At 45.6% G+C, this 16386-nt stretch overlaps 1 protein-coding gene across 1 annotated transcript in view; it reads left to right on the top strand.

The window, feature by feature from the left end:
- Positions 1 to 2837: 2837 nt before the first annotated feature.
- Positions 2838 to 16386, top strand: part of LOC116976495 (solute carrier family 46 member 3-like) — a 97529-nt gene continuing 83980 nt past the window's right edge. Inside the window, exon 1 of the mRNA XM_033026386.1 lies at positions 2838 to 2972. Coding sequence (XP_032882277.1) covers positions 2871 to 2972 — 102 coding nt within the window. The 5' untranslated portion in view covers positions 2838 to 2870. The remainder of the gene's footprint in view (positions 2973 to 16386) is intronic.

Raw genomic sequence — 16386 nt, 5'->3', positions numbered from 1 at the left:
GAGGGCTCCTGACGTCCCAAAACAAAAAAACAATAAAGAAAATAAACCCAATCCCACGCAGAGTTGGGTGGGAGGAGGGGGACCGGAGGAGGGCTAATATTCGTCCGAGACATCCATGTCCGCATCCTCCTCCATAGCATCAGAGGAAAGCTCCGTCTCGTCGTCACTGGGCGCCTCAGACGGAAGAGGGGACAGAGTCTCAGATGTGACCATTCACTTTATCTATGCCACTAATGATTTTGTATACCTCTGTAAGGTCACCCCTTACCCGTTTACACTCTAAAGTCCCAGTTTACTCAGCCACTCCTTATAAATCAATCCCTCGAGTTCTGGTAACATCCTGGTCATTTTTTCTGCAACCTTTCCAGCTAATGATATAATTCCTTTACAAAGCAGCCAGAAAAGTGCACAATATTCCTAATGTAATCTCATCAAGTCTATCCAGTCTTTCTTCATAAGACAGTCCTGACATCCCAGGAATCAGTCTGGTGAACCTTCTCTGCACTCCCTCTGAGGAAGGACATTATTGCCATAGAGGGAGTGCAGAGAAGGTTCACCAGACTGATTCCTGGGATGTCAGGACTGTTTTATGAAGAAAGACTGGATAGACTTGGTTTATACGCTCTAGAATTTAGGAGATTGAGAGGGGATCTTATAGAAACTTACAAAATTCTTAAGGGGTTGGACAGGCTAGATGCAGGAAGATTGCTCCCGATGTTGGGGAAGTCCAGGACAAGGGGTCACAGCTTAAGGATAAGGGGGAAATCCTTTAAAACCGAGATGAGAAGAACTTTTTTCACACAGAGAGTGGTGAACCTCTGGAACTCTCTGCCACAGAGGGTAGTCGAGGCCAGTTCATTGGCTATATTTAAGAGGGAGTTAGATGTGGCCCTTGTGGCTAAGGGGATCAGAGGGTATGGAGAGAAGGCAGGTACGGGATACTGAGTTGGATGATCAGCCATGATCATATTGAATGGCGGTGCAGGCTCGAAGGGCCGAATGGCCTACTCCTGCACCTAATTTCTATGTTTCTATCAACATTTGAACAGATGTAGCATGCCATCCCAGTTCCTGTACTCATACTCTTACTGGTGAAAGGAAGTGTGCCAGATGCCTACTTCACCACCCTGCAGTGCCGGATTTAGATGAAGAGAGGCCCTAAGCTGTTCCACTTGTGAGGCCCCCAACGACCGGACAGCCATGGCGGCCAAATCTCCCACAATTCAAAGCGAGGGAGAAAGTGCCCAGCGCCGACCAGTTGCCGTTGCAGTGCGCATGCGCAGGGCGGCCGATGATGTGCTGGCCGTGGTTGTGCGCATGTGCAAAGCGGCCTGCCGTGCCGGCGGATGAGGAGCGAGCGGAGCCCGGCGGCCCGGACACGGATAGCGGGGGGAGATGGAGAGAGAGAGAGATAGAGAGGGGGGCCGCCCAGAGTTGAACGGTAGGTGTTCTGCCTTGGCCGGAGGCCCCCCTAGACCTCGAGGCCCATCAATTTTTTCGGGGGACCCCCTAGAAAGTGGGGGCCCTAAGCTATAGCTTGTTTAGTTTATACATTAATCCGGCACTGCCACCATGTCTACCCGAGTCACCATTATCAGAGAACGGTGTGTCTATACATTCAGGTCTCTCTGGTCTACAACACTCCCCGGAGCCTTGCCAGTGTAAGTCCTGCCGTAGTTTGACTTATCAAAATGCATCATCTTACACTTATCAGAGATAAATTCCATCTGCCATTGTTTGGCCCACTTCCTTTTAATAATACAAGTATGATAGGTGATGGAGCAGAGAGGAATACCAACACAGGGGACAAATAATTAACCAGACAAGGAGTGGCACAACTGGGTGGACAGGGAAAACAACTAAAATGTATTCTGAAGTTTGCATACGTGGTTGTGGTTTATACTGGTCTGCCTGCTCAACGCCTCCACCCACTTCCAGCAGCCTTCCCTTCCATGTGGAAAACTGCCTCACCTGAAAGGACGGTCAGGATCCCTGGACAGAGTCGAGAGAGCAGGTGTTGTATCTCCTGCGGATGCAGGGGAACCTGTATCCCCCTTTCCTCTTTTCCCTGAATCTCAGTCTGAAGCAGGGTCTCGACCCGAAACGTCACCTCTTCCTTTTCTCCAGTGATGCTGCCTGTCTCGCTGAGTTACTCCAGCCTTTTATGTCTGTCTTCGGTTTAAACAAGCATCTACATTTTCTCCCTAAACATTTCATACAGAGACGTTCGCAAATTCTGTCTACACACACTATTACACGGTGATGAAAGGAGTGATAAGGCAGATAGTAACGCCTTTCACAGGGAGTGTGTGCATTCAAAAGGGATTAATTTTCAACTAACATTAATGTCAGTACTAAAACTGACATTGGACTTTCGCCGCTGTTACACATATGCACAGGTTCCTGAATTCTGACTCGGGGTAACGAGAAAAGAAAGGCACTACTGAGTTCCCTCATATACGTGGAACCTTTTCGAACTAAGAGGAAGTATATGACTCGCAAATGCACTGGTGCTAGGCATTACGTACACCCCGCAGAGTAAAACCTCCTCCATGCATTCAGGGAAGTTAAGGCTGTGAAGTTGTCAGCAAAAGTGCCGTGAACTTTGCTATTGGTGCTCCGGGCAGCGGATGACGGTCCATCCCGGGCCGGACAGTGGGTCACCCCGTCCCCTATCACTCACTATTTGAACACCCTATCACTCACCTGTGTCCTATCAGTCACCTGTCCCCTATCACTCACCTGTGTCCTATCACTCACCTGTCCCACCCCCAGCTCCATTTACCCGTGGCCCGATGCAGGGACTGGCTGCAGGTGGCTTCCAACACCCACCTTGCCTTCGCCCTCTTTGGACACTTTAAAGCGTTGGAATGAATCTGAGGACCATCATCACAGTGGAACCCGTGATGTTTCTGTACCTGATGGCGACCTTTCTCAACACATTCGCTATGCAACAGTTAGTGTTGGTTAAGGTGAGTCAGAAGCTGCCGCTCTTTTGGTCCGTGTGCTGGAGTTAGGTCAGTCTTATTCTTTGTTGGAAATATTTGCCAGTTTAACTAACACATTATTCCTCCAGTGACAGCCATCTGCAAACCGAGAATCATAACTACTTCCCCTAAAGTCCCCCGGTTATTAGGTGGTTAGGCGTGGCTTGTAACTACGTAGGTTTAAATATTCTTCCTGGCAGTGCCTGACAGTTAGGTTTTTTTTATTAAAGTGGAGTCAAATTTGTAGAATAGGAGCAAGTTTGCAACAGTTCCGCAAATGGTAGTTTTAACCAGCAAAATCTGTTCTTTTGCCTGAATATTTCTGAGGAATAAGCACTGAGCAAAAATCAATTTGCTGGAGGAACTCAGCGGGTCAGGCAGCATCTGCGGAGGCAGAATGATGGTTAACGTTTCCAGTCGAGATCCTGCAAGAAGAATAAGCATGCGCAGGACTCTGGGAATAACTACACAGAAGTGTCCCATGAAAGATTACTGCATTAGATAAGCACCTGTGGACTTGAACGTAATAGGTTAAGTCCAGGGAGTCAGATATGGGGCTTTATATGTGGGCCAGATATATTGTCAATGCAGAGGGTTTAGGAGCAAGGCCAAGTGTGCATCCAGAGTCAAGGTCTGGAATAGTACTAGGTATGCTGTCAAAGCTGGGACAATGGGAGTGTTCAGCACTGGGAACCTAAGCAGGTTAGCAACTATGATCAGAGTAGAATAGGGGGCCAGGTGTAAGGCTGGAATCAGGGTTAGGAATGAGAGAAGGATGCAACTGGAGTCAGGGTCAGGAGTAGTACCAGGTGTGCAGTGAGACCCAGGTTAGTCAACATGGGCCAAGTGCTTGATTACAATCTGATTTCCATACATGAATACACTCAGATCATTCATGTGCTGCACCTGTTGATCAGAGCCTGGATCTACTGTGGAATGTAATTAGGAATGTAATTTAGCCTAACCTTATTCATAGCTAATCCAATTTAAAGCACAAATATTACATTCAAGTGTAAGTTGATCCGGTAGGCGGCGCGACTCTCGTCTGCAGCGGCCTCTGCAGTCCGTCTGCGTTTTTATTATTTTATGTCTATGTTTTAATGTAGTTTTTGTTATTTTTGTTGGGGTATGTGTGTGGGGGGGGGGGGGGGGGGTGGTGTGGGGGGGGTTGGGGGTAACTTTTAAATCTCTCCCTGCACGGGAGACCCGACCTTTTCTTTGTCGGGTCTCCGTTGTCGTTGGGGCTGCAACGAGGAGCGGCCTCCAACAGGAAAACCGGGAGCTATGGTGCCGACTACTCACCTCACCGTCGCGGAGCTGGCCGAGTCCAGAGCGGGTGGAGCTGTGGTGGACGCTGCTGCGGCCCGACCCCCGGAGATTCGGTGGCTGCAACTGCGGGTTGGCGGACGGTAACACCGGGAGCCCGCGGGTCCCTGGAGGGAGACCGCTTTTCAGGGCTCCCGCAACGGCGACTTCTCCCGCCCGAGTTGCGGGGTTGAAGAGCTCCTGGAGCGGGGCCTTACATCACCGCCCCGCGCGGCTTGGAATGGCTGCGGGTCTCTGCGAGCGCGCGCCGGGGGCTCTAACACCAAGACCCGGTGTGCGACCTTGCATCACCCGGCGTGGCTTAAATGGCCACGGGACAATTCGCCATCGCCCGCCGGGGGCTTTGACTTTGACATGGGGGGGGAGAGTGCAGTGGAGAGAAAAGTTTTTTTGGCCTTCCATCACAGCAATGTGATGGATGTTTATGTAAAATATGTTGTGTCTTGGGTCTATTTGTTTGTAATGTATGGCTGCAGAAACGGCATTTCGTTTGGACCTCAAGGGGTCCAAATGACAATAAATTGAATTGTATTGTAAGTTAAAAGACTCTACAGTATGCACCAGATTGCACAATTTCAAGCTGAAAAATGCAAAAGCTTCGTACCATGGGAGGGCGGACACCCGCATCTGTTTTGTTGCTAGATGCCTGTGAAAACAAGTGAGCAAACATACTATAGACTTAAACGTGTGTGTGTGTGTATATATATATATATATATATAATTGAATCTGTTCTTTGCTGGTTACGTACATTTGGAACGGCAAAGCTGTGCGCATCGCAACAGACATGGCTGCAATAAACACGCCCATTCTAGAGCGCTAATAGACTGGGAGGCAGCTAATATAATGAGTGCTATCACCAGATTCTCGGGTGCCGCCGCACAATGGCAACCTCACCAACAGTAAGTTTCGTCGTTTTCTTCTTTTGTTGTTTTTAGTTTGCTGTTAATGTATGGTTTATTGTATCTTTAGTTTTGTATTATGTGGGAGGTGAGGGGTGGGGGAAACTTTTAAAATCACTTTCCTCGACGGAGATGCGACTTTTTCCCTATCATATCTCCGTCCGCACGGCGGCCTAACATCCTGGAGCTGGTGGTCCCTTTGTCAGGGATCGACTTCGGGAGCTCCAACCGCAGGAGCTTTGACCGCCCCGATCGCGGGACCTTCGATCTCCCCGACGCAGGAGCATAGATTGCTGGCTGCGGGAGCATCGATTGCCCCAACTGCGGATGGTTTGACTGCCCCGACCGCAGCAGAAAAGAAGGGAAGAAGATAATACTTTAAGTTTATGTTAATTTTTATGTAGTTGTGTGGCTTGATGCTTATTTGATATGACTGTATAGCAAATCAAGTTCCTTGTATGCTCTTACATACTTGGCTAATACATTATTTGTATATTGTATCATGCATCTTGTATTTAGACAAAAACATGGCCTGATGTTCAACAGTGTATTAAAGAATGACAGTGAGAGAGAAAGCTAGCTACCTGCTTCTCTGGACAGGACAGAATGGACTAGAGTTGCACAACTGTTGGACATTTCAGCAAGAGTAGTATAGAGCGAAGGCAAAAGTTCTCTTCGCTAAGTTTGGAAAATACCTCGAATCGAAGATCCATCATCGCATACATCGCTACACTTTTCGAGGGCTAACTCAAGCTAATGATGAATTTGTGGATGACTACCTACCAAACTTGAATAATGTGCCTGGAAATGTAATTTCAGAGATACACAACAGGTGAATGACAGGTTGCTGGACCAATTCATATGGGGCACAATCCACAAAGATGTCTAGAAGTTTCTCATCAGTAGGGATGAGCAATTGACCCTCCAGATACCATTGACATAGCACAAGGGCATGAAGCTACAAATAGGCAAAAATGTCTCTAAAGACTCTTACAGACAGGAAAGTAGATGCAGTGAAGGCCTATACACAGTACAGAGCGAAATATTCAAGATCTGAGAAGATGTCTCAAACACCAACCAAAACTAAATAGCAAATGTGCAGGAATTGCGGCAGATCACATGGGCTCAGTGATAAAACCAATGAGGGTTCAGTGATAAAACCAACTGCCCAGCCTTTGGAATCCTTTGTAGGAAGTTCTGAAAGTAGAACCAATGGCAGTCAGTCTGCGGAGTGGACACAAACCACAGCAAACCAAAAGAAAAGGAATAGAATGTGCACTCACAAGAACAACATGATGAGCTGTTCCTTGTGCTCAATGTTGGGGCCATTCAAATTCATAACTTGGATGATAAGTATCATCATGAAGCGATCTTCACAAATGTCAAAAGTGGCCCTTGTGGCTAAAGGGATCAGGGGGTATGGAGAGAAGGCAGGTACAGGATACTGAGTTGGATGATCAGCCATGCTCATATTGAATGGCGGTGCAGGCTCGAAGGGCCGAATGGCCTACTCCTGCACCTATTTTCTATGTTTTTATGTCTGCATTCAGAAGAACAACACAAGGATTTAAACACCAAGTAATCCTTGCTTTCCCTCTTTCTCCATCCCTCCCTCATCCCAGTTATCCGACCAGTCTGACGGCCCCCCTGATAACATTGTATCTCTGTTTGCTTTGTTGCCATCTTCCCCGAGCTAACAAGGATCTATTATACATCTTCCTTGATCTTTATCGCTTTTGATCTCTTACACTTCCCTAATCTCTGCAACTCCCTCTTCCTGATGCTCAGACTGAAGAAGGGTCTCGACCAGAAACGTCACCCATTCCTTCTATCCAGAGATGCTGCCTGTCCCGCTGAGTTACTCCAGCTGTTTGTGTCTGTCTTCGGTGTAAAACAGCATCTGCCGTTCCTTCCAACACAAAGATTAACCTGAGATGCAAGTTTGACACCAGCGCACAGAGCAACATCTTGCCTCGCCACATCTTCAGACAGATGAATCCTGACAAAGTGGACAAGAGAGGGATGCCAAGTCAAGATGTTCTACAGCAGAACAAAACAATCCTAACTGGTTCTGGAGGCAGAAAAATAAGGCGGCTAGCAATGATTTTGATCACTTACACACATGGCAAGCTAACTGTACCTTCTTTGTGAGTGATGCTGATTTATTTGGTGAACACCTTGGGTCCAGCTAATCAAGAAGCTATTTCTTCAAGAGTAAGTGTGGGATAATGGTGCCTCTTCAATGCTCTGTTTGATCAGCAATTCTGGGACTGCATGCCTATCAGGACTTAAACGTCATAGAGTATCTCTACACTGTGAGATCAATGACACTTCATCATCTTCTCACCAAATTGATGAAAACTGAGCAATTTCCAATCAGAAACACAGATGATCTCATGGCAATGTATCCTGATTCCTTTGATGACAACATTGGTTGCTTTGATGTCTACGATTTCCACATTACACTAGATCCCGCAGTGAAACCAGTCGTCCATCCTGCAGAATTCTTTATTTTATACACGGACTTCAAAACAACAAAACATAACCCTATCCCCAATCTAATGATCTGTCAGACCTAAGGGACAGTTCTAGGTTAATGGCTTTCACGAAGTAGGAGGAAAGGAGATTTATGACTCGGGCTTATGGGTTCCACTATTGAGCACTTGGTCAGCAACTCCCTAGGTCATGGTTCTTTCAGTTGTTAGAATAAATGTGATGGATGTTTCACCTTTTGCTTCCTTTTCAGGCAGAGTTCCAGATCCCTGCTGTGATGTATTTGTAATGTACCATCATTGAATGTATTAGAATGGAATTTGTGACGTATATGTAATGTAATATCTAATGTAAATGCCAGTGCCCCTTGAGGCCAAAAGCAGAAGCTGGCAAATGTACCTGTGCCTCGTGACTGAGGTCAAGTGACCTTCTGGAAGTTTTCTTTTTCTTTTACTGCTTCTTTCCCATCTCCTTTGCAGTTTCCCGACTCTGTCACTTTTTTTTCCGGCGGCCGTAATGGCCGCGCGGCCGCTGGCTCCAATCTTTGGGCTTGGGTGGTGGTCCGGGGCAGCACGGTGGCGGCCGAACTCACCCAGCAGGTCTAAAAGCCCCCTACAGCGGGGCACAGTCTCGACGAGCCGAGCAGCGGGACCAGCAGCAGAGACGAGCCGTGGAGCCAACGACGAGCCGAGCAGCGGGACACGGTCTCGACAGGCGGAACAGCGGGGCCTAGCAGCAGCCAGGCGGGCTGTGGAGACAGCAACATGCGCTGCACCGGGAGACGGAGAGAAGGTAGCCTTCCGTGATGACCCGAGGCTTCTCCCAGAGGGAGTAATGGCCGCCGCCATGTTCGGTTCAAGCAGTTGTTTTAAACTATATCACGAATCGAACCATAACTTGTAGTCCTAATTGATCGGTTGGTAGTGTAATACACGTTGTAATAAAACAAAACTACGTTTGAACCCTGGTTTGCCAGCACCCAGTGCTACTTTTTGGTCTGTAATATATATTCTGAATTTCACAGAGAAGAAACGCTGCAATTTATTTTTCCCCTTGTGCTGTACACTTTGATGACTTTTTTTACAAGCATCCTTATCCAGAAGAATAAGTAAAGCATGTAGTGTTGAATGTGCATGTTTTCATACAGTTGAGGGCATAATATTAATGCAGAATTGTGTTTTCTTACCTTGGAGAAGTCAGTGAAGTTAACTAGGGCTGGGGAAAACGAAATGTCAGTGAATGTACAGACTTTTACTCTCATATCTTGGGTGACTATATTCCTAGTCAATATTTCATCTGTACAAAAGATTGCCGCAGTTTTTTTTTTCTCTCAGCGAAGCCAAACTTAGTTTTGTGTCTGTTTTTTGTAATTCAACAGTTTCAATAAATCCTTTTTTATATACAAAAGAAATTGAAAGAACAAAAATAGTTTGTATTGGCTGTTTAGTATTGACTATGTTTTTTTGTTTGAAGGGGGAGTCCGCCTCCTAGATGGAGCAAGTCTACGAGACCAGGCAGAGATTTAGTCCAGGATAGAGCCCTGTAGCCCAGGATAGAGCCCTATAACCGTGGATAGACCCCTGTGTAACCGTGGATAGACCCCTGAGTAGCTGTGGATAGGCCCCTGAGTAGCTGTGGATAGACCACCTGTAGCCAGTCTCCCAGAGGTGAGAAACCTGGACAGAGGAGTCAGTCTCCCAGAAGCCAGAAATAGTCTCCCAGAAGGGGCAAGTTGCCAGAAGACACGATGCAGGAGCCAGTCTCCCAGTCACAGCAAAAGGCAACGAGACAGGCCCTTTGTTAAGAGTTTCTAGAGTTTGAGGTTAAAGTGAAAAAACAGCAGCACTCTTAATTGAGTCTAGTGTAACTCCTTATGTGGATATTAGGGGGAGATGTGATGTAATTAAAGTTAGGGGGAGATGTGATGTAATTAAAGTGAAGGGGGAGATGTGATGTATTTGTAATGTCCTATCATTGAATATATTAGAATGGAATTTGTGATGTATATGTAATGTAATATCTGATGTAAATGCCAGTGCCCCTTGAGGCCAAAAGCAGAAGCTGGTAAATGTACCTGTGCTTCGTGACTGAGGTCAAGTGACCTTCTGGAAGTTTCAGTCATTGCAGATTAAACTTATCTTACACGATGACGGACGTGAATTCTCTGTGCTACTCACAATAGGCCTTACAGAGAACATTACACCTGCCACCTTCTGGAGAGAAGGAATGGGTGGCGTTTTCGGGTCGAGACCCTTCTTCAGCCTGTCCCGCTGCTTCTCCCACTGAGTTACTCCAGCTTTTTGTGTCTATCTTCAGTTTAAACCAGCATCTGCAGATCCTACTTATACACTTTGAACATTTCAGGTTGATGGCACTTTGTCAGCACTGAGAAAATGTTATTTCTGCCTCATTCCACTTTTTTTTCAAGCATTTTCTTTTGGCTGTTGATTCTTTTTCAAATTAGTGCCTGCTTATTTTAAGCTCTTCTTCAGAGGTAAGTAGACCATTCATAATGCCACTAAGTCTCCCCTTAGCCTTTCCAACAATTACAGCCCTAGTTTAGCTACAATTTTCCAATCCCATCAAAAATCTTCATAAATCTCCTCAGCTCCAGTGTTGCAGAGTCGTATAGTTATACAACACAGAAGGAAGCCCTTCTTCCAGGTTAGCTAAGGTGCCAACCTATGTTAGTCCCAGTTGCCTGCGTTTGACTTGCATCCCTTTAAACCTTTCCTATCCATGTCTTCAAAGTGCAGACATGTTGTTCCGGTATAGTGGGGGCTGTACTCAATCTATGGCCTAGCTAGCAATAGAGTAAAACCTGCCTACTCTTATATATCTACTATAAAAAGAGAAAACATTCTGTGTGCATGTGTTTTTTAATCATCTTAGTGACCTTAGGATAAGAGCATGTTAGGACCTGTGAGGGTCCATCAGTCAAGCCCACTTCTAGCTAATTGCTTTGGTAACGTTTGATTAAAAATTCAAAGCCATCACAGAACTATTAGCTGTTGGCTGTTGAATAATTCACAAACACAATGAAGTAAACTTGAGGTCCTCAAACATCCTAACTCACTCAGATATATGGTGGATATATGGAATGAGCTGCCAGGGGAGGGTGTTGAAGCAGGAACTACACAGCATTTAAAAGAGGCATGGACAGGTACATGGGTAGGACAGGTTTAGAGTGGTAGAGGCCGAATGCAGGCACATTGGACTGGCTTAGTTGGGGCATCTAGGTTGGCACAGGCTTGGAAACATCGAAACATAGAAACTCGGTGCAGGAGTAGGCCATTCGGCCCTTCGAGCCTGCACCGCCATTCAATATGATCATGGCTGATCATCCAACTCCGTATCCTGTACCTGCCTTCTCTCCATACCCCCTGATCCCTTTAGCCACAAGGGCCACATCTAACTCCCTCTTAAATATAGCCAATGAACTGGCCTCAACTACCTTCTGTGGCAGAGAGTTCCAGAGATTCACCACTCTCTGTGTGAAAAAAGTTTTTCTCATCTCGGTCCTAAAGGATTTTCCCTCTATCCTTAAGCTGTGACCCCTTGTCCTGGATGGGCCGAAGTTGGGCCGAAGGGCCGATTTCCATGCTGTGTGACTCTATGACTCTTTTAACAAAAATTCCTTCATTAATTACTGTTTGATTGTATTGAATATATTTCTATTTCCAAGGACAACCACTAAAAGATTTCCTTTTTGTCATGTTCCATCGCTGTTTCTATTTGCTCCATTTATTGTTTTATTGGCAGCCACGAGCTTTCTATAATGCTTTAAGGTTATCCTTTTATCTTTCTGGAATTGGGTCCAAAGGTGTGGAGACCGCTAGGTTTACAAACTCATAATCTAGCTTGTGTAATACCTTGCTTGACTAGTGGTGTGCCTCAGAGGTTGGTACTGGGTGCATTGTTATTCGTCTTCAATATCAACAATTTGAATGATAACATACAAGGAAGGGTTAGTAAATTTGCAAATTACATTCAAATAGGTGGTATCGTACACAGTGACGAAGATTGTCAAGAATTACAGTGGGAATTTGATTACCTGGGTAGGTGAGCCGAGGAATGGCAAATGGTGTTTAATTCAGAAAAATACGAGGTACTGCATTTTGGGAAAACAAACCAGGGTAGGACTTTCATGGTGAATGGTAGGGCCCTGGGGAGTGGGTTAGAATAGAGACACCATGACGTATAAGTGCCTGATTACTTGAATGTGCTACCACAGCTGGACAGGGTGGTGTAGGTGGTTATAGGCAGACTTGCCTTCATTAGTGAAAGGCACTGAGGATGTTGTAATGTTATGTCACTGTTGTACAAGATGTTGGTGATGCTGCACTTGGAGTTTTGTGTTTAGTTGAGGTGAGCCTGCTATCAGAAAGATGAAATTAAGCTGTGAGGGGTGCAGAGAAAATTAGGTGATTGTTGGCATGACTGAGGAACTGAGTTATAGGGAGAGGTCATACAGTAGGTGGAGTTTGGCAGTTGGGAATTTATTCCTTGGAGCACAGGAGAATGAAGGGCGATCTTGTAACTGTGTATAAAATCATGAGGGACACAGGTGCGGTGAATATAGATAGTCTTTTCACAGGATTGGGGAATCAAGAACTAGAGGACATAAGTTTAGGATGAGATCCTCTCTCATCTTAAACTTATGCCCTCCAGTTTTAGACACTCCTACTTTGTAAATATAAACTGTGATTATCTACCCTAAGTATGTCCCTTATAAATCTTTATAAGGTCACCGCCCAGCCTCCTTTGCTCCAGTCTCTTCTTATAACTCGTCTTCCAGTGCTGGGAACATCTTTGTGAATCTTTTTCTGCACCCTCTCTAGGTTATTCACACCCTTCCTATAACTAGGCAATGAGATAGTCCAATAGTTCATTTGCAGTCTCACCAATATTTTGTACAACTGAAACAGGATGTCCTAACTCTTGGACCCAATGCCCTGACCATTGAAGGTAGCATGCCATACAATATCTTCACCACCCAGTTTATCCGTACTGTCATTTTAAGGGTACTATGTACTTGTACTCCTGGGTCTCCCTATTGTCCAACACTCCTCCGCGCCCTGCCATTCACTGTTTACGTCCTGAGTTGGTTTAATTTCCCGAAACGCATGACTTCACTTTCAGGGTGTCACAAAGTTGGTGATGTAGTGTGAAGAACAGTTATTGTTTTTAATATAGGAAAGAAAGAGGCTAATTTGCAAATGGCAGACTTTCACTTGTAGTGACCAGAAACATAGGTTCAGGGTGAAATGTTGACCAGGACACTGGATTTTTTTCAACTCAGGTCAAGGCGATCTTTTATTCTTTGTTTTAAAGTATAATTTGAGAGGGGAACATAATTAAAAGAAACTCAATGTCAGAACAACTCTTAAAAGTATGTGCATAGCAATCTGTGGTGTGAATTTGTGGAATGGTCTGGAACAGGAGATAAAACTTAGCACAAGCATAATTCAGTTTAAAAAGATGTACAAAAACACTTGTTTAAAAGGATATTGGGATGAGGATAGGTGATTGTGAGTGGGATATTTGTTATACTGATTGTATTGGGAAGGGTGATTATAGAGTGATGGGTTGTATATGTGACTAAGATACTGTGTAGTATAAGGGTTTTTTCTTTTCTTTTTCTTTTTTTCTTTTTTGTGTGGCTTTGTAAATATTTGATTAGTGTATAAATGTAAATAATTTGGTGTACATATAGTGGCTGGTGTACATATGGTGTACATATAGCTGCTAAATTTGTATAAGATAATTACAAGCAGTTGAATAAGGGGTGGGAATTAATAAGCTTTGGCTTCTTCCTGCTCCTTTTCGGACACATACGATTTCATTTATTTATAGATATTGTTTATGACACTTTATAAATATTCTTGTTTTGTTTTTTTGTCTGCTTTTTATTCTTTTATTCTGTTCGAAATAAATAATTAAAAAAATAAAATAAATTAAAAAAGTCTCAACCAAAAGATGGCCCCTTTGACAGTGCAACACTTCCTGAGTAGCCCTTCAACACCGTAGTATAGTGACACTTGTCTTTTGTGCTTAGATCAACCTCAGATGCAAGAGAAATCTGAAGACATGACATTCTGACTTTTAGTTAAGAGTGCCACCCTCCGAAACCCAGCCATATGCTCAACATGAAGGCAATTATAATGAATGGAAATACCCAGTAGGTCAGGCAGCATCCATGGAAAGTGAGACAGTTACCATTTTAGTCTGGAACCTTTCATTAGGACAGGAAAGAATGAAAACAAGTTACTTTTCAGCCGCAGATAAGGTGATATTTCTGAGCCAACCTGTGGCCACTACGGCAACCCAATTGGACAAGTTTGCTTTAAGGCAATTACCCTATGGACCCCAACCCTCTCCTGTGGCATCACTCTTTGATTCATACTTGCTCACTTTAGTACAAACCATCCTCTACGTTGTACTTTAGTGAAGACTATTTGAAAGTCCATACTTCCACTGCAGTTCCTTTATCATAACCGTTCATAAATTCATAAGCTCCTTATGTGGAGCTCGGAGAAGCAACAAGCAGAAGCAGAGAGAAGAGACTATTGGTTTGAAAGTCCATGAGAAAGAAGGTGAGTGACAGGGAAATACAGTTTAAAAAGAGCGCCAAGACCCAGGTTCAGGTAATTTACTAATTAGCCCTAAAGTAGTTAATTATGTAAGAGATTAAAAACAAGTGCAGTTGTAGCGGAGCGGCCTTGGTGAGGTGAAGTGCCTTGGTGAGTAAAGTGTGAGTCTTTGGCTCGAGAGTCTTCGGCGAGGAGGCTGAGGCAAGGAGGCTACACTTGATCGTGATTTGTGATTTGTGATTTTTGCCCACTGAAGAAATGGCAGGCAAGTTGGTGCAGTGTGTTTCCTGCAGGATGTGGGAAGTCAGGGACACTGCTGGAAACCACACCTGCGGAAATTGTGTCCAGGTGCAGCTCCTGAATAAACATGTTGGGGAACTGGAGCAGCAGTTGAATGACCTCAGGGCCATCAGGGAAAACAAGAATTTTCTGGACAGGACCTATGGTGAGGTTGTCACACCAAGGATACAGGAAGAGCGAAGGTGGGTGACTGTGAGAAAGAGGAGTAAACGTGTAGTGCGGGAGACCCCGGTGGCTGTACCTACTGAAAACAGGTACACCCTCTTGGAAGCGGACGATGACGAGATTGAGTGGTAGCCAGGGCTGTGATTCCAACCCTGGTGCTGAGGCTCAACGGGGAAGAGTGACGTCAGGCAGAGCCATAGTGGTGGAAGACGCCATCGTCAGAGGTGTGGTTCGGAGATTCTGCAGCAGCAGGCGAGACTCCAGGCTGGTGTGTTGCCTCCCTGGTGCCAGGGTCCAGGACATCTCGGAGCGGCTGCACGACATCCTCAAGAATGAGGGGGAGCAGACAGAGGTTGTTGTGCATGTTGGCACGAATGATATAGGTCGGAAGAGGAAGGAGGTTCTGCAATAAGATTTTATGGAATTGGGCAGAAGACTGAAAAGCAGGACCTGCAGGGTAGTGAACTCAGGATTGCTTCCAGTACTTCGTGCTAGTGAAGATAAGAATAGGAAGATAGAGGATATGAATGTGTGGATGAGGAGTTGGTGCACGGGGCAGGGATTCAGATTTCTGGATCATTGGGATCGCTTCTGGGGCAGGGGTGATCTATATAAAAGGGACGGGAGGGTTTGTCCCCCCCTAAACTGGAGGGGGACAAATATCCTAGTGGAAAGGTTTGCAAATGCTACATGGGAGGGTTCAAACTAGATTGGCAGGGGGGTGGGACCTCGTGCAGGACAGAGGCACAGGAGAGGCTAGAAGTTGGTATGGAGGGTGGTGTGGGAAAGGTTAATGGACAAAATAGGCAAAAAGCCGGAGAGCGAGGAAGGAGAGTTGATTTAAACTGCATGTATTTTAATGCAAGGGGCTTGACGGGTAAGGCAGATGAGTTTCGGGCGTGGATAGGTACGAGCGACTGGGACGTTGTAGCAATGACTGAAACCTGGTTAAGGGAGGGGCAGGACTGGCAGCTCAATTTTCCGGGGTACAGGAGCTTCAGGAGAGGCAGGGGTGAGGACAAAAGAGGATGGGGAGTTGCATTGTTGGTTGAGGAGGATGTTACGGCTGTGTTCAGAGGTGATATTACGGACGCTTTGTCTAGTGAGGCTATATGGGTGGAGCTGAGGAACAAGAAAGGGATGATCACCTTGTTGGGGGTGTACTACAGACCCCCAAATAGTCAATGGGAATTAGAAAAGTAAATGTGCCGGGAGATTGCAGACAGCTGCAGGTCTACTAAGGTTGTTGTAGTAGAGGATTTCAACTTTCCCAATCTAGACTGAGAAAATCATAGCGTGAAGGGTTTAGATGGGGTGCAATTCTTCAAAGGTGTTCAGGAGAGTTTTCTTAAGCAGTGTGTGGCAGCCCCCACACGTGAGAGGGCAACGCTGGATCTAGTATTGGGAAATTGGGAAGGGCAAGTTAATGAAGTGTGTGTGGAGGAGTCTTTTGGGACCAGTGACCACAGTTCGATTAGGTTTAAGATAATGATGGATCGGGATGGAGAGGGTCCACGTGCTGAAATGCTCAACTGGGGTAAGGCCATCTTTGAGGGTATGAGAGAAGGTCTCGCTCAAGTTGACTGGAGCAAGTTATTTGAGGGGAAAGGAACATCGGCCAA

The sequence above is a fragment of the Amblyraja radiata genome, chromosome 8 (assembly GCF_010909765.2).
Source record: "Amblyraja radiata isolate CabotCenter1 chromosome 8, sAmbRad1.1.pri, whole genome shotgun sequence".
Taxonomy (NCBI): domain Eukaryota; kingdom Metazoa; phylum Chordata; class Chondrichthyes; order Rajiformes; family Rajidae; genus Amblyraja; species Amblyraja radiata.
The sequence above is the reverse complement of the archived record's forward strand: the minus strand, read 5'-3'. Positions and strand labels throughout refer to the sequence as shown.